The 26,460-nt window shown below is 44.1% G+C and overlaps 1 protein-coding gene across 10 annotated transcripts in view; it reads left to right on the top strand.

Moving 5' to 3' along the window:
* The window catches only part of LOC141726821 (transcription factor RFX3-like), a 235,579-nt gene that overhangs the window by 170,221 nt on the left and 38,898 nt on the right, over nt 1-26,460 (top strand). For 9 of the 10 annotated variants that reach the window (XM_074531891.1, XM_074531892.1, XM_074531895.1 and 6 more), the window contains 2 exons: nt 11,361-11,458; nt 11,773-11,922. In XM_074531891.1, coding sequence (XP_074387992.1) covers nt 11,361-11,458; nt 11,773-11,922 — 248 coding nt within the window. Of the gene's footprint in view, nt 1-10,453; nt 11,295-11,360; nt 11,459-11,772; nt 11,923-26,460 lie in introns of those variants that run through there. The other variant, XM_074531899.1, reaches the window with a different exon arrangement.

Genomic DNA, 26,460 nt, shown 5'->3' with positions numbered 1-26,460 from the left:
TTGTGTTCACTTCTGGGCACTTCACTATCCACTCACTTCAAGGAAGATATTGAGGTGCTGGAGTGTGTCCAAAACCAGGCAATTAAGCTGGTGAAGGGTCTGGAGCACAAGTCTTATGAGGAGCAGCTGAGGGAGCTGGAGTGTGGGGAAAAAGAGACTCGGGGGAGACCTTATGTCTCTTTACAACTACCTGAAAGGAGCTTGCAGCAAGGTGGGGGTCTCTACTCCCTAGTAACACATGGTAGGACAAGAGGAAATGGCCTCATGATGCACCAGGAGAGGTTTAGAGTAGATATTAGGAAAAATTTCATCACTGAAAGTGTTGTCAAGCATTAGAGTCACCATCCCTGGAGGTATTTAAAAGAAATAGCTGTGGCACTGAGGAACATAGTTCAGTGGTGGACTTGGCAGTGTTAGGTTAATGGTTGGACTCAATGATCTTAGAGGTCTGTTGCAACTTAAATAGTTCTATGATTCCATGACCCAACAAGATGCATGCCAGGGTCCTGAAGGAACTGATGTAGTTGACAAGCCATTCTCCATTACATTTAAGAAGTCATGGCAGTCAGACTGCATCACCAGTGACTGGAAAAAGGGAAACATTGCACTCATTTTTAAAAACTGTAAAAACAAGGTTTTGGGAACTACCGGACCAGTTGGCCTCACCTGTTACCTGTAAGATCATGGAGCATGTAAAGGAAACTTCCCAGTCTTACCATTCAGGAGAGTCTCTGGCAGTCACACTCCAAATGTCAGAGACTTTAACTGCTGGGACTAAAGCCTCTTCGCAGTGGTGGCTCCAGTGAGCTGAAGGGAGCCCCTGCACACCCCACTCACATGCAGTCAGACCAGGTTTCCTTACCAGTTCGACCCCAGGTTTCCCATAGCAATCTCAGATGTCTCGTTCCATAAAGCAATTTATTCACTGCACAGCAGCACAGAAACAGCCTGAGCTGGTGCCTCTAAGGAGTCTTGTGTATGGTCAGACTGGGTAGTTTCCTTAACAGAGCAGATCCTCCTGGAAGCTACATCGATGACAGGGGGGACATTAGACACAGGTGACATGGCTTCACCAAGGACAAATCGTGTCTGACTAATCTAGTGGCCTTGTACAATGGAGTGACTGCATCAGTGGAAAAGGGGAGAGCTTACAGATGTCATCTACCTGGATTTATGTAAGGCCTTTGATACAGTCCCCAAAAATATTATGGCCACTTAGATGGTGTTGTGGTTTAACCCCAGCTGGCAAATAAGTACCACACATATGCTCCCTCCCCCACTAGCTGCATGGGAAATCAGAAAAAAGTAAAACTTGTGAGTTAAGAACAGTTTAAAAATTGAAACTAATATAATAATACTAATATTTTTAATGATGATAATAACAATAATAATAATTGTAATGAAAAGGAGAGAGAAAAAAAAATAAAACCCAAGAAACACAAGTGATGCACAATACAATTGCTCTCCACCTGCTGACCAATGCACAGCCTGTCCCTGAGCAGCAATTGATCACTTCCAGCTAACTCCTTCCAGTTTATATCCTGGGCATGACCTTCTATGGAGTGGAATATCCATTTGGCCAGTTCAGGTCTCCTGTTCCAGTCATGCTCCCTCCCAGCTTTTTGTGCACCTCACTAGCAGAGCATGAGATACTGAAAAGTCCTTGACTTAGGGTAAGCTCTACTTGGGAAATACCAAAACATCTGTGTTATAAATATTATTACAGAATCACAGAATCATTTAGGTTGGAAAAGACCTCTAACATTGAGTCCACCATTTAACTAATCACCACCTTGTCAACTACGCCATAGCACTAAGTGTCGCATCCATTTTTTTTAAAACCTCCAGGGATGGCGACTCCATCACCTCCCTGGGCAGTCCATTCCAATGCTTACCAACCCTTTCTGTGAAGAAATTCTTCCTGATGTCCAGCCTAAACCTCCCCTGGTGCAGCTTGAGACTATGTCCTCTCATCCTGTCGCTAGTTGACTGGGAGAAGAGGCCAAGCTCCACCTCACTACAACCTCCTTTCAGGTAGTTGTAGAGTGTGATAGGATCATCCCTGAGCTTCATTTTCTCCAGGCTAAACAACCCCAGCTCCCTCAGCCACACCTCATATGACTTACTCTCTAGATCCTTCACCTGCTTCATTGTCCTTCTATGGACTTGCTCCAGAACCTCTATGTCCTTTCTGTAGTGAGGGGTCCAGAACTGGACACGGTACTTGAGGTGTGGCCTCACTAGTGCCCAGTAGAGAGGGACAATTACTTCCCTGGTCCTGCTGGCCACACTATTTCCGATACATGGCCTTCTTGGCCATCTGGGCACACTGATGGCTCATGTTCAGCTGGCTATTGGCCAACACCTCCAGGTTATTTTCCACTGGGCAGCTTTCCACCTGCTTTCCCCAAGCCTGTAGTGCTGAATGGGGTTGTTGTGACCCAGGTGCAGGACCTGGCACTTGGCCTTGCTGAACCTCATACAATTCACCTCAGTCCATCAATTTAGCCTGTCCAGACCCCTCTTTGTAGGGGTGATCTGCTCCAAAACATTCCACCTTGGGTGGATCCCATCCAGTCCTATAGACTTGAGTATGTCTAACTGATATAGCAGGTAGTGCTATATTTGCTAGGTGGAATGAGTCCCACAACTGGAATGCTGGGATGAAGGGGTACAGGCTGTTTAGGAGGGGTAGGCAGGGCAGGTGAGATGGACATGTGGCACTATATGTAAGGAAGAGGTTTGATTGTACAGCCCTTACAGTTGGCAGTGATGTGGTGGAGAGCCTCTGAGTGAGGCTTAAGGGGATGGAAAACAAAGGAGATATTATAGTGAATGTTTATTACTGATCTCCCAGCCAGGATGTAAGCAGTGATGAGTTCTTCTGTAAGCAATTAGGAGAAATCTCTGGATCAGTAGCCCACATCCTTATGAGAGATTCCAACTTTCCGGACGTCAACTGGCCATATCATTCTGCTGTGATGAACAGGCCTTGGGAAGTCTTGAAGTTTGTGGGAGGTAATTTCTTGTCACAAGTACTCTGTGAGCCAACTAGGAAAGATGCCCTCCTAGACTTGTTTGTGACTAGAGAAGGACTCTTGGGAGATGTGATGATTAGTGGCTGTCTTGCCCACAGTGATCAACAGTTGGACTCAATGATCTTAATGATTCTATGATCATGCAATGTTTGAGTTTAAAATTTTCAGTGTAGTGAGAAAAAAACATCAGCAGAGTTGGTACACTGGACTTTAAGAAAGCAAACTAAGCTATTAAGGGAGATATGTAGCAGAGTACCCTCAGAATTTGCTTTGAGGGCTTAGGGACCCACAAGTTCTGGTTAGCTTTAAAAGGTATTTAAAAGATATATAGATGTGGCGCTTAGGGACATGGTTATTTGCTTTCTTCTAGTCCTCATGAACTTTCCCTGATCACCATGACCATTCAAATATAATTGAGAGTGGCCTCACAGTGAAATCAGCCAGCTCCCTCAGCACTCATGGGTGCACCGATCAGGGCCATGGACTTATGCCTCTCCAATTTTTTAAATGTTTTCCTAACTGGGTCGTCCTCTAATGAAGAGAAGTTTTCTTTGCTGCAGACTTTTCCTCTGGTTTCAGAGGCTTCAGATTTCTGAAGGTAGTCCTTACTAGTAAAGACTCAAGTGTAGAAGGCATCCTGTACCTCAGCCTTTGTCATTAGGTTCCCTGCTCCCATTCAGCACCAGGCCCACGTTTTCTCTGGTCTTCATTTTTTCTGCTGATGTACCTGTAGAAACCCTTAATGTTGCTCCTCAGTTTCAACTCCAGTTTGGTTTTCCTAACCCCATTTCTGCATACTTGGCCAGTGTCTCTGCATTCCTCCTGGGTCACTTGCCCCTTTTTGCAGCTCCTGTGTGCTTCCTTTTCATGTTTGAGTTAAGTCATGAGCTCCTTGTTCATCCATGCAGACCTGTCACGTTTGCTTGATTTCCTGCTCATTGTGATGGACTATTCTTGAGCTTGGAGGAGGTGATCTTTGAATATCAAACAGGTCTCCTAGATCTAGAGTGCTCTCCAGGACTGTCTTCCATGGGATTCTTCCAAGCAGGTCTCTGCATAGGCCAAAGTCTGCTCTCCTGAAATTTGGAGTTGTTATCCTGCCATTTTCCTTTTTCCATCCTCTCAGTATACTCAACTCCACCATCTCATGGTTAATGCAGCTCAGACTCCCCCCAACCTTCATATCACCAACAGTTTGTAAGAATTGTAAGAAAAGTTTCCTTGTTTGTAAGAATTTGGTCCAGCAGTCTCCTTCTCATCTCTGTTTTGCCAATTACAAGCTCTCTCTTTTCCATAACACTCTGCTTACCAACTCATTCCAGTACTCCTTCACTTGACTGTGGGTAATCATCTCCATTCCCCGTTATTTCTAGTTTAAAGTTCTCCTCACCAGGTTGGCCAGTATGTTGGTAAAGATAGTTTTGCCCCACTTGGTCAGGTGGATCCCATCTCTAACAGTCTTCAATCTTTAAAGAAGGGTCCCCACAGTAATAAAATACAAATGCTGATTGTCATTGCCAGCTGGGCAAGCAACTGTTGACCCACAGGATACTTCCATTCCCCCTCAAGCTCTTGCTTTTCACTGGAAAGACCAATGAGGAAACTACCTGGGCCCCCATACCCTTGACCATTGCCCCTAGATGCATGTAGTCACACTTATATGCTCCAGGTCTCCTCTGGCAGTATTGGTGTCCACATAAAGATTTGCAAGGAGTAATAATCCGAGGGTTGCACAAACCTTGTCAACATCACTGCAGCATCCCAGATCCAACCCCCAGAAAGCAGTAAATCTTCCAACACAGCAGGTCAGGTTGGCAGATATGGGCCCCAATCCCCATAGCATGGAGTCTCCCATTATCAGTTATCACTTCCTTCTGGTGCTGCAGCATGGCTCAGGCTTAACTAGCTCTTGGACAGAGTTGCCAGACCCTCATCTGCTGTGAGGGTACTGCATCTGTTCTTTGTTGGAGATATGCAAGTGAAGCAGGAGCCTTCTTTCTGTTTCCAGAAGTCATAGGCTTCCAGCCTTTGCTATTTCATAATCCAATTAGCACAGACCACCTGATTCTCCTTCAATACAGCTGAGACTTCAGGCTGCAGGGTCTTGAAAAAGATCCACTAGATCTCTTTCTCACCTTCTCTGATACTGCACAGTCTGCTGACCTCTTCCTGCACTTCCTTGGCAACACAGGTCCTGTTCCACTGCACACCTTCTGCAGGCAAGGAAACTGTCCCACTCTGCCTCAGCCTCAGCAAGAGACCCCAAGCACTTGCTGTACTCTGAGCTGCATCTTCCCTCAGAAGTTTTGTCTGGACTGAGGCCTCTGACTTTATAGGGATAGGTGCTCTGATGGCTGAAAGTGGTACCCCATGACACATTAACACCATTGCTGAGGACAAGGATGCAAACTGATAATTCTATTTTTGAGTTTCATCTTTTTTTCTTTTTTTGATTTTCAGTATGTCCTGGTTTAGGGCAAATTTGGGAGAAAACCTCCAAAGGGGGCCCCTCCAGAAAGCAAACCCACACGGCCTCTCCCCCCAACCGGTTCGGGAAGGATTCCTCGGAGACAAATGGAAAAAACCTGTTTATTTAACAGGCAAAGCACCCCTCAGCACACAAAATGAACAATACTGGATGACAACACTCTTTCACTGCTCTGAAAAAGATGACAAATTCAGAAAGTCTCTCTTGGGAGTGATTGCTCTGTTATCAGTCCCTCTTGTGCTGGAATAGCTGCTGCAGGCCACAAGGTGCAAACTCTCGGTGTTTCCCAGGTCCCAGTCCAGAGCAGGTTCAAGTGGTTCCAAAAAAGGGAAAGGAAAAACAGTCCAGGGAAAAATTCAGACTGCTTAGCTAAACTAACTAATGAGCAGAAGCAAAAAGCAAGAGCAAAGCAGGAGCAAAGCAAAAAGCAAGAGCAAAGCAAAAAGCCAAGCAAAAAGCAAAAGCCGCACTATATACTGCCCCATCTCTGTGTCCTGCCAGCCATGGGGTAGCAGGCTGATAACAAAACCAAAGCAAAACATTTGCTCTTCAGAGCCAGTCTTGAAGGCACAGAACATAATATCCAGCATAAACAGAACACGCGAATGGGGATACAAGCATCATAACATCACCCTAGGACAAGTATTTGGGGAAACCTACTCTTTCACATAACTTCCTAATAAATATTACTGTAAAATAAATTAATAGTGAAGAAAACCTTGTGAAAAGCAAGCTCTAAGTAAAATTTGATTAGTTGAAATTGTTGTGAAAACATTTCAGTGTCCACAAAATAAATGAAAAACTACTGTGTGGGAAAAAGCCCCATTTCATTGTTTAAAAAGAGTCCAAACATTTTATACTTCAGTCAGGAGCAAAATTTATTATCTTATGATTCTAGCAAAAGACCAGAGCCACTGCGTATTAATGGCAATAGATCCTTTCCCCTGCGAATGGCCTTATTATCTCTTCACAAGTGACAGGATGGATAGCACCAAACTTGTTTGGGAGTTCCTCTTCCAGACAGAGAAGTTATGTTCAAGATATTTTTCATGTTGTATCTGTCAATTTCAGCAATTACAAATACCAGAAAGAATGCAAAATCTTGTTATTTATGTAGAAGAACTATTTCAGATGGGAAACACAAGCTTTTGAAGGCTTATACAAAAATACATGTTTTCCTTTTAACGTTTTTTGCTGTATCATTTAATGTGTGTTTAGTAACACTTTGCAAACTATCTGAATGAGCTTTTTTTTTGTTCTGCAGGTAATAAATAAACATGAGCGAATGCTTTGTTAATTAGCAAGTGCATACAAAAATGTTAATGTAGAAACATGTGGGTTAAATGATTGACAGTGAAAAAGAGTGTTTACTCTTTGCCTGGAAACCTCAAGAAAGAAAAAAGAAAAAGCCCATTCCATGGAGCTAATTCAGAAGTTTTATAAGTCCAAATTAAATTTCATATGAGCTTTCACATTTGGGGACAGTTACACAAACCAGTTATCACTATAAATTTGAAGAAAATAATGCTTTAAAATATAAAATATTTCTTTCTTTTTAAAGCAAATTGGCTAACTTTACTAGAAGAAGTTTTTATTTACAGGATTCATCAATTACTCAAGCTGAAAAAGGACATTTCTCATATTAGGTGACTTCCATGAGCAATTAATTCTTACTCTACCAAAAGTGCTCTTTTGCCTCATAAACAAAATTCACTGTTTATTTCCACTGTTTCTTCTTTGATGTAATAAAAACAAAATCACTTATAGATAGTAATATTTCCCTTTTCTGTTTGTTTTTTTCTTCTTTATTACTGTAGCAGCATTCATTCTCCACCACCAAATTTTCACACCAGTATGAGCAATTCTACCTTGTTTGTTTAATACATTCTTATATATTCCTTATTGATACCGTCATTGAACATTGCACATTGCATTTTGTTCTTCAGAACTAAAAGAAAAACATGTTGGCAATGGTTCAGGGTACTTCAAGCTTACTTGAGGAAACTAAACTAGTGCAATAATTGCTGTGTCCTGTGGGGTTTTGCTCTTTAAAAGCAAAAGCACTGAAGGCAAAAAATTTATGGCAGAAAATTCATCATGAAAGTTTTCAGAAGATAGGAAACAGTTGTTACAATTACTGATGTACCTGTAGGAATGCCAAAAAGAATTTTCACTGCTGATCATAAGTTTTTTGAAGGGGTCTTAGGTGAAATGGTCAGTTCTGTTTGTTAAATCAGAAACTAAATAATTATTACACAATATAGAATCAAAGAATAATTCAGGTTGGAAGGTACCTCAGGAGGTCTCTAGTCCAACCTCCTGCTCAAAGCACGGCCAATGCTGAATTCAGACTTGTTTGTTCAGGGCTTTACCCTGTCAGGTCTTGAAAACATCTAAGGATGGAAGCTACACAAAGCTGTCTGGGTGACCAGTTGCACTGTTCAACTGTCTTCTTGGGTTGCTTTTTCTCTGCTTTGTTGTCTCTCTAGCAGATAGGGACAGCTCTGCTGTTCAAGTCCCTCATCAAAACTGGAGCCTGTAAACATGAAACTTATTCCAGGTACCTGAAGGAGACCTGTATTGGCTTTACATGGCAAGCTTTTGGTAGAGGTGGGGGGTGCACAAATGTCTTCTATGAGAAGATACCATAAACTGTCCCCATGTCAGAAAGGGACACTTTCAGCTGGCTCCAAGATGGACCTGCAGCTGGCCAAAGCCTAAACCAGAGACATTAGTAACATCTCTGTGGTAACATATTTCAAAAAAGAGTAAAAAAATGGGTCACAGCAGCAGCCAGGAGAGAGGAGTGAGAATATATGAGAGAAACAACTCTGCAGACATGAAGGTCAGTGAAGGAGGGGAGAATGTGCTCCTGTTGCTGGAGTAGAGATTTCTCTGCAGCCCATGGGGAAGACCATGGTGAAGCACATTGTCATCCTGCAGCCCATGGAGGATCCCACATGAGAGCAGGTGGGCATACCCCAAAGGAAGCTGCAGCCCATAGACAGCCCGTGCTAGAGCAGGGTCCTGTCACGAGCAGTGGTCCCATGGAGAGGAGCTCATGCTAGAGCAGGTTTTCTGCTGGAACCTTGTCACGATCTGCTCGTATAAGTGGGGTTGTGATGGTTCGTTAACTGATCTCAGAGTGCAAAAAACAACACAAAGGGGGTTTCAGTATTAATGAAAACAAATGCACCTTTTATTGAGTGCCCACAGCAAATGCAATAGAGGGATTAGAAAAGAGATAAAGGATAGAGAGAGAGAGAGAAAGAGGGGAAAGGGGTATAGCTACCAGACATAGAGACAAAATCCTTGTGGACCAGCCAATAGATCCACCTTGTCACATTGGGGAGAATCTTGAGGTCTTGGTTAACTCAGGGGTCTATTACAGTCCTCCGTTGAGGGGGGAACAGGTAAAAGACAATCAAGAATAAGTCTATTGAAAACGGTTACAGACAGCCCATGTTCTGAAACAGGATAAGTCAATCTCAGCAGTGAGCAGGAGCCATTGTTTTCTTGGTCCAGCGACCACATCTGCAGGTAACACTTGGCAGACATCCCGCTTCAGTCAGGCCAGCGCCCCTGTGTCAGAATTATAAGGGTCTCAGTCTCAGTCCTTGGGAGGGAGCTTCAATCTCCGTTTGCCACAGTGGTCGTGAAACAGATGAAGGATTTTCCATGGGGGACCACCAAAGTTACCCCAGAAAGTTCATTTGGCCAAGAGATGGGGAAATTCATGGGCTACTGTCATGAAGCAGGTGCAAGCATATAGGGCGAGTTGCCCCTTTGCCAGGCCCTGCTAGAAAGCAGTTTACCATGGTGGCACTATAGACACAGCTGCAAACAATCATTTGGTGAGCATCCACCTCAACCAGGCCAGAACTCCAGTCAGGGTCTTCAGGGTCCCGGTCTCTGTCCTTGCAACGGTCATGAGGCAAAAGAGGGAAACTTCAGACCATCTCTTACAAACCTGTGACCTTGTGAGGAGACAAATTCTGGAACAGTCTGTTTTTGTAGGACTTCACCCCATAGAAAAGACCTATGCTGGAGCAGTTTGTGAAGAACTGCAGCCTATGGGAAGGATTCATGTTCAAGAAGGTCACGAAGGACTGTCTCCCATGGGTGAGACCCCATATTGGAGTAGGAAAAGAGCATGAGGAGGACGGGAAGGCAGAGACAGTGTTATGAACTGTGTGCAATCCCCATTTCTTGTTGCCCTGGGCCACTTGGGAGGTAGAAGAGTTGGGAGTTAAGTTGTTCCTGGAAAGAAGTGAGGGTTGGAGGAAGTTATTTTTTAGATTTGTTCTTATATCTCTCTCCAACTCTGATTGGCAATAAATTCAATTTATTTCCCCAAGTTGAGTCTATTTTGCCTGTGTTGGCAACTGCTGAGTGATCTCCCTGTCCTTATCTTGACCCATGAGCATTTCTTTGTATTTTTCTCCACTGTTCTGTTGAAAAGGGAGAGTGATAGAGCAGCTTGGTGAGCACCTGGCAGTCAGCCAAGGTCAAGCCACCACAAGACTTCATGTATTTTTCCTTATGAGGTAGGCTGTATCAGATACCCACAACATCACCCATGTTGTTATGTAATCTAACCTGGACCCTTAAGGTCTGAACTGGCTTATCATCCATCCCTCGGCAAAGCTCTGTGCATTGCAGCTCCTCTTTCATATATAGCACCTTTTTGTCTTGTTTCCCCTAAAGATTCTGTATTTATCCATTGCAGCACTCCAGAGAATCCCATAGTTATAGTTGCACAAAGTCTAGTTGGAGTCCAGTAAATAGCAGTGTACCCCAGAGGTCAGTACTGGGTCCAACACTGTTCAATGTCTTTATTGGTGATCTGGATGATGTAGCAGAGCATACCCTCAGCAAGTTTGTTGATGACTGTCCTAGGCTGACTATATGATGCTTTTATCCCCAGTCGTCATGTTCTGTTTATGGTGAATAAACTGAAGAGTGGCTGATGCATCACAAGGTTGTGCTGCTATCCAGAGGGACCTCGACAGGATGGAGAAATGGGCTGACAGGAACCTCATACAGTTCAACAAGGGGAAGTGCCAAGTCTTGCCCCTGGGGAGGAACAATCCCACGTGCCAGTACATGCCAAGGGGGCCAACCAACTGAAAAGCAGCTTTGCAGAAAAGGACCAGTGGGTCCTGGTGGACACCAAGTTGAACATGAGCCAGCAGAGTGCCCTTGCTGCAAAGAGGGCTAGTGGTATCCTGGGCTATATTAGACAAAGTGTTGTCAGTAGGTCCAGGTAGGCGATCCTTCCCCTTTATTCAGCACCATTTCAGTGCTGTATACCTGGAGTCCTGTATTTAGTTCTGGTCTCCCCAGTACAGGAGTGAGATGGACATACTGAAGAGAGTCCAATGAAGGGCCATGAATTGGCACTGCTTAACTGTCCTCAAGGTGAAAAAATTTCTATCATGTCAGGATCACTCTTTTTCAGTTTATGCCCAGTGTTTATCTCCCTCCTGCCATGCATCATTGTGAAGAGGCTGAGTCTGTTCTTGATACCTTGTAGGTATTAGGTCCTCCCTAAACTTTCTCTATTTCAGGCTGAAAAACCTAGTTCTCTCAGCCTTTCCTCATAAGGTATGTGCTCCAGCTCCCTGACCATGTCAGTGGCCCTCTACTGAACTTACTACAGCTTATCAACATACTTTTTGTAATGACAGGGATCCAAACCTAACTGGATAAGTCTCTGAGCCAATAAATGCAGTAGTTCTCAATGTGGAATATTTAAATACTGAAGATGCAAAAGGTTTCAAGAGAGACACCTTGCCATCTTTTTAATCTTATTTTTATTCTTTAATGTTTAGGTGCCTTGACTCAGGCCATTCGCAATTTTGCAAAAAGCCTTGAAGGTTGGCTTTCCAGTGCCATGAACAATATTCCACAGAGAATGATACAAAGCAAGGTAAACAAAGATGACTGCAGTTTTCTTCTCTTTCTGCAATTGTATACTAGATGTCATTCAAGATCTAAAAATAGCAGCATTTTAACTTTTATGCTAAATGTCATATCTAGGTTAAACTTCAAACATGAACCATGGGGTTGGAAATAACTTTGTTTTGCCAAAAATAAATCATAGGAAAAACTATTTGTTCCATTATATGTAAATTGCAATATCTGAGGGCTCATAAATTAATACAGCAATTTTAGAATTAAAATAGACAAAACAGAAGATTGGTTGATAATACAATGTGTTAAGATAAATGGATTTCTTCATAGGTTGCCACTGTAAGTGCCTTTGCCCAGACTTTGAGAAGATACACATCTCTCAATCACCTGGCTCAGGCAGCTCGGGCTGTGCTTCAGAACACTTCTCAGATCAACCAGATGCTCAGTGATCTCAACCGTGTGGATTTTGCCAATGTACAGGTACCTTTAACTTTAAAACCCAGACTTAAAAAATAATTATTTCCACACATGTAAAAAAATTTTTTTGTTAGTTATTTTATCAAGAAAGCAAAGTGGGAACATTTTCCTGATCTATATATATATATACAGTGATTCAGTCAAAACTTTCCAGTTTCTGCTTTGGCCATAAGAAAAATAGAACCTCAGAAACATTATCTGTTTCCATTTTCTCTGAAGGCTTCTTATCCTTCAGACCATGCATTCTGCCAGTTTTTATTTAATGCAGATGAAAGTGTAGACTACATGTGTTCTTAGAATGAACAGCATGAACAATACCTGAAGATGAAATCTTGGACAGCATAGCTTCTGATCTTTCATTGAAAAATACTGATCATAAAGCACTATTTCAAGTACAGATGGTTTAATTATTTTAATATGTTTCATATTTTTATTTAAAATACAATATCATTAGCATACTTTCTTTAATTGTTTGTGTTTACATTTCCAACCTTTCCTAAGTAAATGGTTAGAACTAGTGTCCAGTTATCTGTAAAACATCAATTTATTTTTCATTTGGTGTAGAAAAAGGTTTCATTTTTATCTCTTTCTTCTGCTTAGAAGAAACAAGTTTTTTCTTCTGTTGCTCAACTAACTTACATGGCCCAGATTACTGGTAGTCATACATTTGTCTTCTTTCATTAACAAACATTTTAAAACATTTTAACTTAAAAGAAGTTCAGAACTTCACTAGCACAGTTGAATTCTTTTTGTTTGTTGCAAAGGTCTTTGTATAAATAACATTTAACACAATATAGTTATATTGCATAAGAGTGTGTAAACTACCTAAGATTTAGTATGTAACCAAATATATGGTATATTAAAAATTGTTCTGTGGTAAGATATAGAGTTAATGAAAGTTGAGATGTTAACTTGGCATGTGATAGCTAGAGTTTAAGAATATGGTCTTTGTTTAATCAATATTGTTTTTTCCATTTAACAGAAGTATCCATATTGGTCTTATTAAACCTTTAAAATTTATTATAGTCATATTCCATGATAATACTGTGAATTGCTCTTTATTGCATGTAGACTGTGTTTGTCCAATTGTGTGCTATTTATATTACTCATTAGGCAATGAGTAATATATCGCAGACTGTGGATAAACACAACAATCCTTTTTTGCCTATAAAAGAAAGCTCTTTTAAAGTGAGGTGATTAAAAAATGTAACAAATTATATTTGGCCTTAAGTCCTTTGTCATGGTTTAGGAATGGTATTCCCCAGTTTAGTGTTCCTACTGAAACACCCCAGACCATGTGCCACTCACTCACTCACTCACTCACTCACTCACTCACTCTTCCCCTCCCCGGGTCAGGATGGAGAGGAGAATTGGAAGTACAAAAGGTAAAAAAAATGGGTTGAGATAAGAACAATTTACTAGAAACAGCAATGAGATAAGAAAACAAACAGTAACAGCAACAATATTAATACCAAAAGTGTATAAGAGAGGTGAGCAATTTACATGGAAATGTTCACCACTACACCAAATGGAGCCCAACAATACTTGACCTCTGCCACACTACCCTGACCTGGAAGGGACTCCTTTTCCCATTCCTGGAAAATTACATGAGATAGTATAGAACAGCCTCCAGGTCCTAGACATGCCCCCTCTTGGCTACAGTAAAAATTAACCCTGTCCTGGCCAGAACCAGGACATCATCCACCCCTACACCTTCCAACTATATATACATATATATATATATATATATACACACACACACATATATGCACAATCACAGGTGCCATTGCCAGAGTCAATGGCCATCCCTCCAAGATGTCTGTTGAGTTCATTTAGTCCATGACTGTAGGTTCTTTCCATCCTAGATATCTTCCAGGGCAAGAGAGCTGGTGTGCTGTTGGCTGGTTGAAAGCTGCATCAGGACTGGTGTATTTGGAGCACTCCATCCTCATTGTCCATGGTAGTTATGACATACAGTGGCAGTATCATTCAGCAACCAGTATTATACAATTCAACACTGCAGACTGTTCTCACCCAAAAATCAAATCTCCTTGAGGTACAACTTGCCTTGATCCACCTTGTCCTTCAATAACTTCTGCAACTCACCATGTAGGACTCCATATGGCAGCTTTCTGTTTTCAATGGAGCCTTACAATACGGCAGGAACTGTCAGTGAAGAGACTGTATCGCTTTTCATTTTCTGGTAGCTGATTATATGGTGGAGCCTCCTCAGCATGTTACCTTCTCCTCCTCTTCCTCCGATAGTCCAAAATTTTCACCTTCAGGCCAGTTCATGATGACTTTCAAGATTACTGGGTGACTGGGGTTTTCTATTCAAGCTTGCTGTGTGATCAGTGCAACCCACTTACTCCACGGAGCATCAGTGGCCTGATGTGTTGAAGGGACTTCCCTTTGAACATCCAGACAGCACTGGAAGTCAGGATGCCAGGAGGAGCTGTGCTTCAGTGACAATCACTTCTGAAGCAGCTCAAAGCCCCTCATAAGCTGATAGTATCTCTTTTTCAGTTGGGATGTAACAGGCCATAGATCCTTTGTATCCCTGGCTTCAAAAACCTAGAGGTTGACCTCAAGTCTGCCCTGGTGCTTTCTGACAGAGGCTCCAGGAAGGATCATTCTCCCTGGCTGTGGTGTAAAGCACATTTTTACATCCTGTCCTGTCCTGATTGGCCCAAGGGCTACTGCATGAACCGTCTCCTGTTCAAAAGCTTGTTGTTCAGGACCCCACTTAAAATCATTCTGCTTCCATGTCACTTGATAGAGAGGATTTACAATCTGACTGTAATCTGGAATATGCATCCTCCAAAAACTCGCAGCACATAGGAAAGCCTGTGTTTCCTTCTAGCTGGTCAGTGGGAACATAGCTGCTATTTTGTTGACCATATCCCTTGGAATCTGATGACATTCATATTGCCATTTTATTCCTAAAAACTGAACTTCCTGGGCAGGTCCCTTGACCTTAATTTGTTTTATGGCAAAACTGGCATTCAGGAGGATTTGGATTATCTTCTTCCCTTTTTTTGAAAGCTTCCTCTGCTGTGTTGCCCCACAGGATGATGTCATCAATGTACTGTAAGTATTTTGGAGCCTCACCCTTTTCCAGTGCAGTCTAGATCAGTCCATGGCAAATAGCGGGCTGTGTTTCCACTCTTGGGGCAATGTTGTGAGTAAGTGTTTTAAGTTCACCTAATCACCAGCAAAAGTTTAATATAAAAAGCCACATCATGACAAAGTTCATTGGCAAGGTTCACTCGTTTATTTACTAGATGGTTAAAACACACAGAGAAAAAGCAAACAAAAATCCGAAGTCAGTTAATCCAAATCAAAATAAACACAAAACTATCTATGTGGAGGCTGGGACAGGAGGAGGGGAAAACAAGAGGCTAGGAAATGGTAAGGGTAAAAAAGGAATATGAAAGACACTCCTGTTGAGTCACAAGCTTCAGAGTAGACTCCAGTGATAAACCTCGCCCTGGACTTGATGAACAGCACTTCATTTAACTTAAACAACAGCATTTAAACTTAATAGTACTTAAACTCAATTGGTAAGTTAAGCAATTTAGTAAAGGATTCATATAGAATTTGTCATACTAAAACAGTAACTTACTTGCAGTCCTAACTTAGTTACAAATCTAAAATACTTGAGAATCTAGGAGAACAACATTCCTGGTATATTTGCTACAGCATATGCAAACTCGCATGTACAAAGATGGTACCTGTGAAAAAATCCCCCCAAATTCAGTGAGATACGCACTTCAGATGCCATTGCATCTTCTCAGAGGGTGAAGGGTTGACTCCTCAGGAGTGAGGGTATCAGCCCAGGATCCATTGTTGTCATTTAGTGATCATCTGAGTATAGAAAATTTGAGAGTTCACTGGCTCTGAGAGACCCTACTCAAAGGGACATTGCTGGTAACAGCCTTCTGCAGTCCAGGAGAGCTCAAAGGATCTTACTTAGGACCACTGTTGATAGGGTCACAAGAGAGTGGACTTAAGTCATAATAATTTTCTATTCTGGCTGCAACTCAGGTCAGCAACTTTCTTTGAAAGCTTGATTTTAAAAATATTATTCCACTTGGGTTGTTATTCGGGCAAGAAAAATAAGTTTCCAAGGCTGTTAATTAAAAACAGGAGCTCATTAGACAGCATAGGTTCCTGGGAACAGACAGTGTTTTTGATAAGCTCAAGAGGAACTGTTTGTGAAGGCTCCTAATGAGCATTTCTCAGATAATAATGTGGCCTGGTGAGGGGGGTATGCAATACCACAGGCAGTTGGTTCCAGGTGTACTGGACGCCCCTCCAGGTGAAAGCAAACTGTGGCCTGCACTCTGCTGCTAAAGTAATGGAGAAAAATGCATTAGCAATATCGATGGTGGCACCACTTTGCTGCCTTGGACTCCAGTTCATACTGAAGTTCTAGCACGTCCAACACAGTAGCACTCAGTGGTGGTATGACTGCGTTCAGGTCATGATTGTCCACTGCCAGTCTCCACTCTCCATTACACTTACACACTGGCCAGATAGGACTATTAAAGGGTGAGCAAGTCTTGCTGAGCACTCCCTGTCTCTCCAGTTCACAAATCATCTCATGAATGGGGGTCACAGAGTACCAGTCGGTGCAGTGTTTTTGACAGTGCACTGTTGTGGTAGCAATTGGTACCCGTTGTTCTTTGACCTGCAGGAGCCCCACAGCAGAAGGGTCCTCTGAGACAAGGGATTCAGCTGTTGAATTCCCTATGTCTCCACATGTCATGGGATGAGTGGGAGCTTCAGACAAGCCCTGCCTTAGCCTCAGATTTTGGCAGGAGTTTAAATTTAAGGAATCACTCTGGCCCAGCCAGTTATAGTGATGGTGAATCAGGTCTTTTTATAAAAATAAATTATTTATTAAACAGACAAGAAATAACAGATGAAAGATCTAAATCAGAGTTACTTAATACACAGTATAAAACTAAACTACTAGTAGATTACAGCATAACATAAAACAGTGCACAATATCAAGGTAGCATATTAACACTAGCAAAAGAAATAGTATTGATTAGGAGTCAAATGCAACTTGCCACCAAAATGATGATAATGTACAGATTCCTTCACTTAACCCCTTGGGAGTAACTGTGAAGCAGGTGTCCCTATTTGTGGGAGAAGCTTCCCACATTTCCAGGGAAATGTATAGAAGATTTCTGATTTGTGAAAGTTTGGTGTGGCTGTTATAGTCGTAAAGTGAGGTGTCTGTTGGTCAGAAATCCAGCTTATCTTCCAGATCTCACTTCAACAGTAAGATGTGTATTGACAGTTGGGAGATGCCAGATTGATGTTAACCCCATGGCACCAAAATAACTCACTACAAGACTGCTTGTCCTGCTTGAGTTATTTGACCAGTTAACAAACAATAGATAAGCTCTTGTGGAGGAGTGAGATGCCCTGCTACACCACAGCAGTTATCCCAAAAGCCCAACAGATGCCCTTTTGGGCCCTTGAAATACCCTCTCCTGAGGTAATCTATGCCAAGGATGCACAGGGCCTCTGGGTTGCTTTTGCCATTCATTCCCTGTCAGGCTCACTTCATTTTCCAGTACAGTCAGCTGTTGGGATCCTCCATCCCACAGAAATAGAGATGGATTCTGCTTCTACGTATCTTGATGACATCAGGGTACACTGTGCACTAGTGTCAACTAAAGTCTTATACTCCTGTGGGTCTGATGTACCAGGCCATGGGATCCACACAGTGCAATAGATTTGATTGTCCCTTTCCTCCACCTGACTGATGGCAGGGCCCCTTTAATCATAGAATCATAGAATGTTAAGAGTTTTGAATGGACTTCAAAGATCATCTAGTCCTAACCCCCCTGCCATAGGCAGGGACACTGCACTCTAGACCACATTGCTCAAGGCCTGATCCAACCCAGCCTTGAACACTGCCAGGGATGGGGCAACCACAGCTTCTTTGGGCAACCTGTTCCAGTGCCTCGCCACCCTTACAGTAAAGAATTTCTTTCTTATGTCTAACCTAAATTTCTCTTTCAATTTGTACCCATTTACTCCTTGTCCTATCATTACAGTCCCTGATGAAGAGTCCTTCTCCAGCTTCCCTGTAGGTCCCCTTTAGATACTGGAAGGCTGCTATGAGGTCTCCATGCAACTTTCTCTTCTCCAGGCTGAATAGCTCCTACTTTCTCAGGCCCCCATCTGTTTTTGTAGGGGAGGTACTCCAGTCATCAATTTCATGGCCCTCCTCTGGACTTGCTCCAACAGTTCCATGTCTTTCTTATGCTGGGGACACCAGAACTGTATGCAGTACTCCAGATGGCATCTCACCAGAGCTGAGATTCACCTTGGACCTGCTGCCAATGCTCCTTTTGATGAAGCAGGATACAGTTGGCTTTCTGGGCTGCGAGCACTTACTGCTGCCTCATGTTGAATTTTAATTCAACCATCACCTCCAAGTCTTTCTCTGCATGGCTGCTCTCAATCACTTTTCCCCCCAACCTATTGGGGTGTCTGGGATTGCTGTGACCCGGGTGTAGGACCTTGCACTTGACTTTGTTGAACTTCATGAGGTTTGCATCTGCCCACCTCTCAAGCCTGTCACGGTCCCTCTAGATGGCATCCCTTCCCTCCAGCATGTAAACAGCACCACACAGCAAATTTGCTGAGGCTGCACTCAGTTCTACTCTCCATGTTGCCAACAAAGATGTTGAACAGTATTGGCCCCAGTACTGACCCCTGAGGGACACCACTAGTCACTGGTCTCCACCTGGACAATGAGCTGTTGACCACAACACTTTGCATGTGGCCATGCAGCCAATTCTTTATCCACTGAGTGGTCCGTCCATCAAATCCATGTCTCTCCAGTTTGAACTCTCTCAAATTAGTACTGGTCATGGTACTCATTGCTCACTTCTTGTAATTATGATCAACTTGAGGTTCCTTCAAGAGGATCAGAAATAACATAATCTATTCTGTGTGAAGAGTTGCCCACTGGAAACTGGAGCAGCATTTATTCTTGAAGAAATTCCTGTGGTGGTTGTTCTTCCTTTCAACTCGTGTATCCATGGTCCTAGGGCAGACGTGGGTTTTCCATCCCACTTCGGCATTTCCTCTCTGTGATCATGAATGTAAAATCACAGAATACCTCAAGGTATGTTCCCTCTCTTAAACAGGGTGGTGCTTCTTCCTAATAGCAGAGATTCTTGTCTGTACTGGCAGGGCATGGGATATTTCCTCTTTAAATTGCTGGTGGTCCTTAGTGTTTCTACAGCCAAGATGCAGGCCTGTATGGGGGAAGACAGACTTCCTTCATATTGCCAGAGTTGGGCAACCAAATTATTCACTGTTTGTTCATGACATCACTGCCAATGAGTTGGCATATGACAATGGCATGGTCTGTAGAAACTTCCACCACATGGACTGTGTACAGTGGACCTCATCTGAATCTAGAGGGGATTGCTCGTTATTTGAATCCCTATAGAGTACCTCCAGCACAGCAAATTCTCTCAGGTACTAGATACCTTTCTCCATGGTGTTCTACTTGCCCTGGTGCACTGATAGATTATCCTTGAGAAAATACCTTTCCCTCATGCTTGACAGGCATCACCTCCAGAGGCTGAGAGTTTCTGTCCTCTTCCCAATGCTCTTGTCAATGCCCACATCCCCAGACAGGGGTTCCAGCTGCTTGGCTTCACTACCATCTAGTTTTCAACTCTGGGCTGCTCTATCCCAGCATCAGAGCAGGCAGGTCACCAGGGGCTCACCCGATTGGTGGCAGAAATCTTTTTGCATGTCTCATAGCTCACCCAGGGTCGGGTGATTATCTTTGATTCTGCCTCTTCCTCCTGTTGTCAGGGCCCTGCTTACTCGTCTTCATCCCTTACTAAGTGAACTGATTTTGTCTTGGATTTTTTCTTCTGGATAGGGGCGACTGCTACCGGCACAAGTTATTCCTCTGGCTCAGCTGCAGTTTGAGTGGCCATGGTGCCTGTTGGTCTGCTTCTCTCCTTCTCCCCCTGAGGGTGCTGTCTAGTGACAAGCAGTATTTGATAAATAGTAGTGTAGTGGTTTTGGCTCGCCAATTAGATTTCACCAATTTTTAGATTTCCCAGACAATGCACCAACTAGTCTAGTGGGTTCAGTGCTGGCCAATCACCTGTGTACTCACTTCCTGCTGTGAGATAGGATTAGGAGAAAGACAAAGCAGGCTCAAAACTTTAAAAGGCTGTAAAGAAAGTTTTATTAACAGTAACTAAAAAAAAACAAAGTAGCAAGAATCAAAACAAACCCTTCAGAACACTTCTCCTCCCCCCTACAACCTTTTCTTTTCCACTGACAATGTAAAGAAACAAAACCTAAAATTTCCAGTCAGTTTACCACCTTTAAAATAGTATTTTTTCAGTTCAGTTAAGGAGAGAAGTCCCTCTTGTTAATGTTATGGAGATTTCCCCACAAGAAAAAAGCAGTTCTCTTGTGGCTCTCAATTTTGTCACGACTAGCAGCTGCCCAGGGATATCTGCAATCGTGAAGTCTCTCCCATTTTCCACAAGCTTTTCCCACAGCTGTGTTTATGGGCCATGTCAACTTATGGGGTACTGTTCTAAAGATGAGCTGTTCAAAGGCAAAAGTTCTAATTATCTAACTCTAAAATCATCTTCATCTCTGGGAACAGAGGTCTTCTCTTCCTGGGGGCACAGGATCACTCTTCTCTCCTCTGTTCAAACTTCTCATGGGATCACAGCTACTTTAACATCTGCTTACTTTGGCATGGAGGCCTTTGCTCGAAATCAAATTGAACCCTTCATCTCCCCATGGCTTTCATATGTTACAGGGAAAAAGAGTCTTTCTCCATAGCTTTACCAGAGGATTTTAGCCCCAAGATTAAGGCATCTCCTCATTCCTTCTATCTGGGACTTGACTTCTTCTTAAGACCTTGATGCCTTCATGTTGTTCCTTTACATGCTTGCATCTTGTTCCTTTCTCTCACTCGAGGGAGTATTGAAGCACTGAAAGAGTTACTATCTCGCCTGGAGGCTGCAAATGGTCACCTGACTCCGATCGGGCTGGGTGCTACAGACAGCGGAACTGCGGCTGGGGGGAATGGCTCGGGTCTAATGAACCAGGCCAGAATTCAGCAGCAGCAGCACATCGGGGGGGAAGGCTTCTCCTTCCCCCTGCCCAGTGGTTGCAGGCAAATCTCCATGGTGGTGGGATTTGGGAGCAGGCCCCGGCCCGGGGCTGCTCCTGGGGCCCAGCGGGCCCAGCCGGACCCCAGGCTGAGTGGCAGGGCTGTAGGAAGCAGACAGATGTTAGCAATTTCAGCCATGGCCCGGCTCGGCTCTGCGACCTCCCCTCCCCTGCCTGGCCGCCGAGGTGTGGGGAGGGGGCTGGCGGGTGCCCCGGGAAAGGCAGGGGGCCGCCCAGCCGTGTTACCTCTCTGCCAGCCGGAACTGCAAAAGGAAGTTCCCGGGTTTCTTTCGTCTTTAACATGTGTTTTTCACAGAGGTGTGTCCAGCTTTCCAGTGGCTGGAAGCTTTGCATCACTTCCCTAAATGTCCCCCATGAAAAACCATGACAAGTAGCCAGGGCCCAGCACACTGCAATGTTTTTCTCTGGAGTTGCCACAGCTTTCTCCTTGCAAATATTCTGTCATTTTATCAGGGTCCTGTAGTTGTTCAGGGGTGAACTCCCTAAACATTGGAGGAGATAATTTGTCCAGAAACAGGCCCATTTTCTCCCACATTCCATGCCACTCATGACTATTCCTCCTTGGGGCAGATCTCTGAATGACCTTCCTAAAAATCTCTTTCTTGACTCTAAACATGGTGTGAACTGCACTGAGACCTCGCAGACTTAGCAATAAGAACATGCTTTCCTTAACATCCAAGGGAAATTCTAAATTCTCAAAAACTCTTGTAACAGGCCTGAAGGAGGAAAAGGGGGTGAAAAGGTGTGGAATGTCATTTTCTCCTCTTCCACTCCAAGACTGGGTACAATTATTAATGAATTCCCAGAGGTAGCATCTGAGGTACGGACAGGAGAGCAGCATTGAATACACATCTCAAATGACCCTCATTGCTCTTGATGTTATCCTGTCATAAACTGATATCCCACAGTACAGCAACAAAGCTATGCTGATCCTTCTCCCTGCTCTGAAAAAGATCATCATGAGGACCACATACTGGAATATATACAGGGTTAGGTACAACACCCACATTAACAGACAAAGCAATATTGTGACCAGTGACTCCATACCAGTACAGCAAATGCTAGATCAAATTTGTTTCCAACCCGCTCTGGGCAGGTTTGTTTTTATGTCAAGTCTTTGTGCTGTGGGCACCAAATAAGGCTGTTGTGATTTAGGAATTGTATTGGCTAGTTTAGTACTCCCGCTGAAAGACCTCATACCATGGTCCCACTTGCACACCCTCCCTCCTCACCCCCCCACCCTTCCCCCGCAACGGGCTGGAGACTAGAATTCGAGGCACAAAAAGGTAAAGATCACAGGTTGAGATAAGACAAATTTACCAAAACCCAGCAATGAAATAAGAAAACAAACAGTAACAGCAACAATATTAATAACAGAGTGTATAAGATAGGCAAACCATTCACATGCAATTTCTCACCATGTGGTACCCGGTGCTAGCCAACTGCACACTCCGGCAAACCACAAAGACACTACTGCCCTCTTGCTTATTAATGTGGATAGCGAAGGGATCAGAACAAAATAATGACTTATTAAGAGATAGGCTTATTTATAACATGAATGATAAGCAAATAACAGAAATAAGCTACATGGATAATTGTTGCAGCCTGAATTGCTGCTAGTAAAGTCCAGAGTAAGGAAGCAAAAAGGGCCTTTGCATAATATCCACAGATGTTTAATTCAGCTGCGCAGTGAGATCTTCAGAGTCCCAAGGCACACACTTGTGGAGGGTCCAGGTTTCTCTCTCCCAAGGGGCCGGGGGGGGGCGGGGGGGGGGATAGGAGCTGGTCTCTGGGCAGTACAAAGATAAGGGCCAATCAGGGAATAGGGAGGGAGTGGCTCAGGAACATAGGAACAGGAGAAGGACCAAGTGGGGTCTTAACAGCTTTTTGAGGGAAGCTTCTTGTGTCTCCTCAACTCAGGGGTTGCCCTCCAGTGTGTCCACAACTTCCTGTTTCAATATTATTAAGAAAGCTTCTCTGAAGGATCAACTGAATCAACACAAAATGACTAAAACAATCAAAAGCACCCATAAGACAATTTTCAAAATGCAAACAATTCTGAGTCCCAATGTCCAAACTGAGAGCTGGCAGGACGGATGTGGGGTTTTCTTAGTACGGTTTATCAGGAAACTGAGTTAGGAGAAGGTTCCTTCAGCAGGGACTGGTTCTCTGTCACCTGTGGTCGAGTGGTCGGCTGTGATAGACTCTGTACAAGGTAGTGTAGGTGGTGGTGTGCCTGTTGGAAACTCCCAATAGAAATCATTAACTTTTAAGAAAAAGATTATTACTTTAGGGAAACTTTCCTTTCTTTCCCTCCCAATCACCCTCCCTCTGGTATTGGGAAAGAACTCTGGGAAAAGGGATTAGTGGAGGAAGGCCATGGAAGGGTGGAAAGGGAGGTAGGAATTTGTGGGAACATAACAAAAGGGTAATAGGACAATGGAAAGGAAAAGGGGAAAGTGGGAGGGAGGTAGTACAGCCACAGGAATTGAGGAAGGGTATTAGAAGAAGTGGGACTTAACCGATTGGAAGGTTCAGTCATTATGGAGGTGGACTTTAAGGTGCAGGACAGCTTGTCGGTGTTCTGTGGCCTTTTGGTTTTTAGGCTGTTGCTGGGGCTTGATGGTTGTTTTTTGGGTTCTATTTCCTTGGTAGGTGTGTGTAGGACTTCTATGAAGTGGATAATATTTCACAGGTTTGCAGTTTGGTGCATGTTTACTACCTTGCACTGGAACTCTACCAGGTCATGTCCCATCAGCTACTTGGGGGCCTTTTCTTCCTTGTATTATATTAAATTCCACAGTTTCTCCATCTCCTAGACTGTGGAGGTATTTCTTGGGGTTATTCTTTTTTATAGCAGTCTGATGAACAAACACATCTTCTTTGTTATCATTCCGGGTTATGAAACCGCATCTGTTTTTTACATTGAACTATTTCACTGTCCCCAAAACATTCATGGCAAGGACTTTTTTACCTTTGCCAGTGGGTTTGTGTTTGTGTTGGTGGTGCTGGACGTGTTGCTGGCACTGGTGTGCTGCCGTGCGAAGTTCGTCTTGCTCCCAGTGCTGGCAGCCGCGCTGAGGCTCGACCCCTTCGCCTTCTCGGGGGTCTGTCTCGGCTGGTGCCCGCACGCGCTCCTGGTGCAGGGCTTCTATTACAGCAGCGGTGGGCGGGGGGCGACGGTTTTGCTGCCAGGACTGCAGCTTTGAGCCATTCACCGCCTGGCAACAGCGGCGCCCCAGGCCCGCCAGCCTCGCCCACCTGCCCTTGGCCCCGGTGCACCAGGCTGCCACTACCCGGACTCGTCAGCGTGTATCGGCCGGCTTGCTCTGGCCATGCGGAGCGGCAGTGGGACGACCCCGGGTTTTTTGCAAGGGCAGCAGTTCGGTGCGAGGGGAGCAGTTCTTGCCACCTGCGCCTTGTCTCGTGGTGCTATAGCAACCGAGGTAAACACATCCATTCTTTTGTTTACTGTCCTTTCCAGCACTGCAAGCACATGTGGGTTTTCTTTCCCTTTGGTTGTAAGAAACTGGTGCAGCTGTATATTGCCAATCAGGGGCAGCTGCTCGTACCCCACCACCTTCACTAATGGGACCGGGACTTTGGGAACTGTGGGATGAGGTGTGAGGACCAGAGGGCAGAAAGAGGGACCTCGTGGCCCCTGCCATGCGGTCTCCACCATCTTGAGCAGGTGAATGTGACCATGCAGCCACGGCCATGCAGTGAGAGCCAACTTGGGCAGCAGGAGTATGAATGGGAGAACCTGGAGGAGTCTTTCCTTGCGACAAGGGAGGAGGTGCAGAGGCACAAAGAGGGGAACATGGAGGAGGGGTTTTCAGCTGGGGTTCACCATCCTCAAGATTCAGAATGCATTGCATTATCATTGAAATAAACAGGGCCAGGAGACTTCTTCTCCTTTTTAATGCCTTTATTAAAAGTGATCAGCTCAGGATTGGGCGGCTCGGCAGGGCTGCAGTCCCCGTCGCGTCTCCCAGGGCGACTCAGAGGAGGAGGATATGCGCAGCTCTGTCCACTAGGGGCAGAGCCGGGGGATCCAGTCCTCGTGGGAGCCTTTAGGGCATGATGTCCCCGTCAGATGTTCCCTCTCTCAGCGTCTCAGCTGGCTGGTCCCGGCGTTGGGATGACTCTCTGCTCAGGGCGAGAGGTACTCCGCATCTCTGCAGGCTCAGCACTTGGCTCCTCATGTCTAGACACCACTTTAGTCTCTCAATTCTTATTTGGCTCATTGTTTTTGGGGTTTTCTCTGTGGGTTTCGAGTCGTGGTCTCACAAAGCATTCTGGTCTTTGGAGTCACTTTGCATAACCCCCCCCACCCTCTCAGGTGTCTTCACTATGTTGGAAGAGAGCACTGCCTCGGGGAAGGGCCATCACTCCACCCAGCCAGGCCTTTTACTAATACAAAAGAGGAGATAAGCTCTAACGACCCGGGATTACCATGACAAAACACTAAGAACTCTGGCAGAGACAGAGACCTGGCTGCGTCCCTGTAACTCTTTCTCACAAAAAAAATATTAACTGAATTTTTGTTCATAACAATCATATTAAATAAAGGATGGAATTCTGTCTTAGTTTTTAACTTTTCCCAAAGTACTTCCAAAAATTCATTGGTTAGGACTGAGTTTTGCAAAATATAAGGGAAATGCTTGTTATAAATGATCAAATCGGCAGCCAATTTTATAACAGAAATTTAACATAGATTTATTAGATCATTACCAAAAATAGAATTTCGAAAAACCACCACAGCCAAGACAGCGTCAGCCCCGAGTGCAGGCGCTGGGTGAACCAGGATCCGACTGACAAAGTGACAGTGTTTCCTCAGTGGTTCACCCCGAATGCTTCAAGCAGGTAGCTTATATACAGTTTTTTCTGCCTGAGGCAGGGATGACCAAACATTTCTTTCTGTCTCTTCACATGTAGAACTGGATCCATATATGTGCAGGAACAGACAAAGGTAGATCCAGGGGTCCAGACGAATGTCTGAGCACCTCCGTGGAGTCTGCATTCGTATGTAGTAGAGTGACGGCAGGTTCTTGAGTAAGGTAGGTGTAATCTTCCCAGGTGCAAGTCCCGTGAGTGATTTAGACATTCCACTGTAACTATCAATCATGGGCCAGGAAGGTTTCTTTCATACGTTAACAGACTTGATATTATCTTAACATTGTCCGGGAACTAATTGAATAACCACAAGACTCTGCTCCCAGCCAGGGTGATCACAGACATACCTTAGATTCTACAATATTTTATACACATATATAGCATGAATTATCTCTACCATATACTACATGCTTGAATAACCAGTGTAAAAAA

The sequence above is a fragment of the Zonotrichia albicollis genome, chromosome W, assembly GCF_047830755.1.
Source record: "Zonotrichia albicollis isolate bZonAlb1 chromosome W, bZonAlb1.hap1, whole genome shotgun sequence".
Lineage (NCBI taxonomy): Eukaryota > Metazoa > Chordata > Aves > Passeriformes > Passerellidae > Zonotrichia > Zonotrichia albicollis.
The sequence above is the reverse complement of the archived record's forward strand: the minus strand, read 5'-3'. Positions and strand labels throughout refer to the sequence as shown.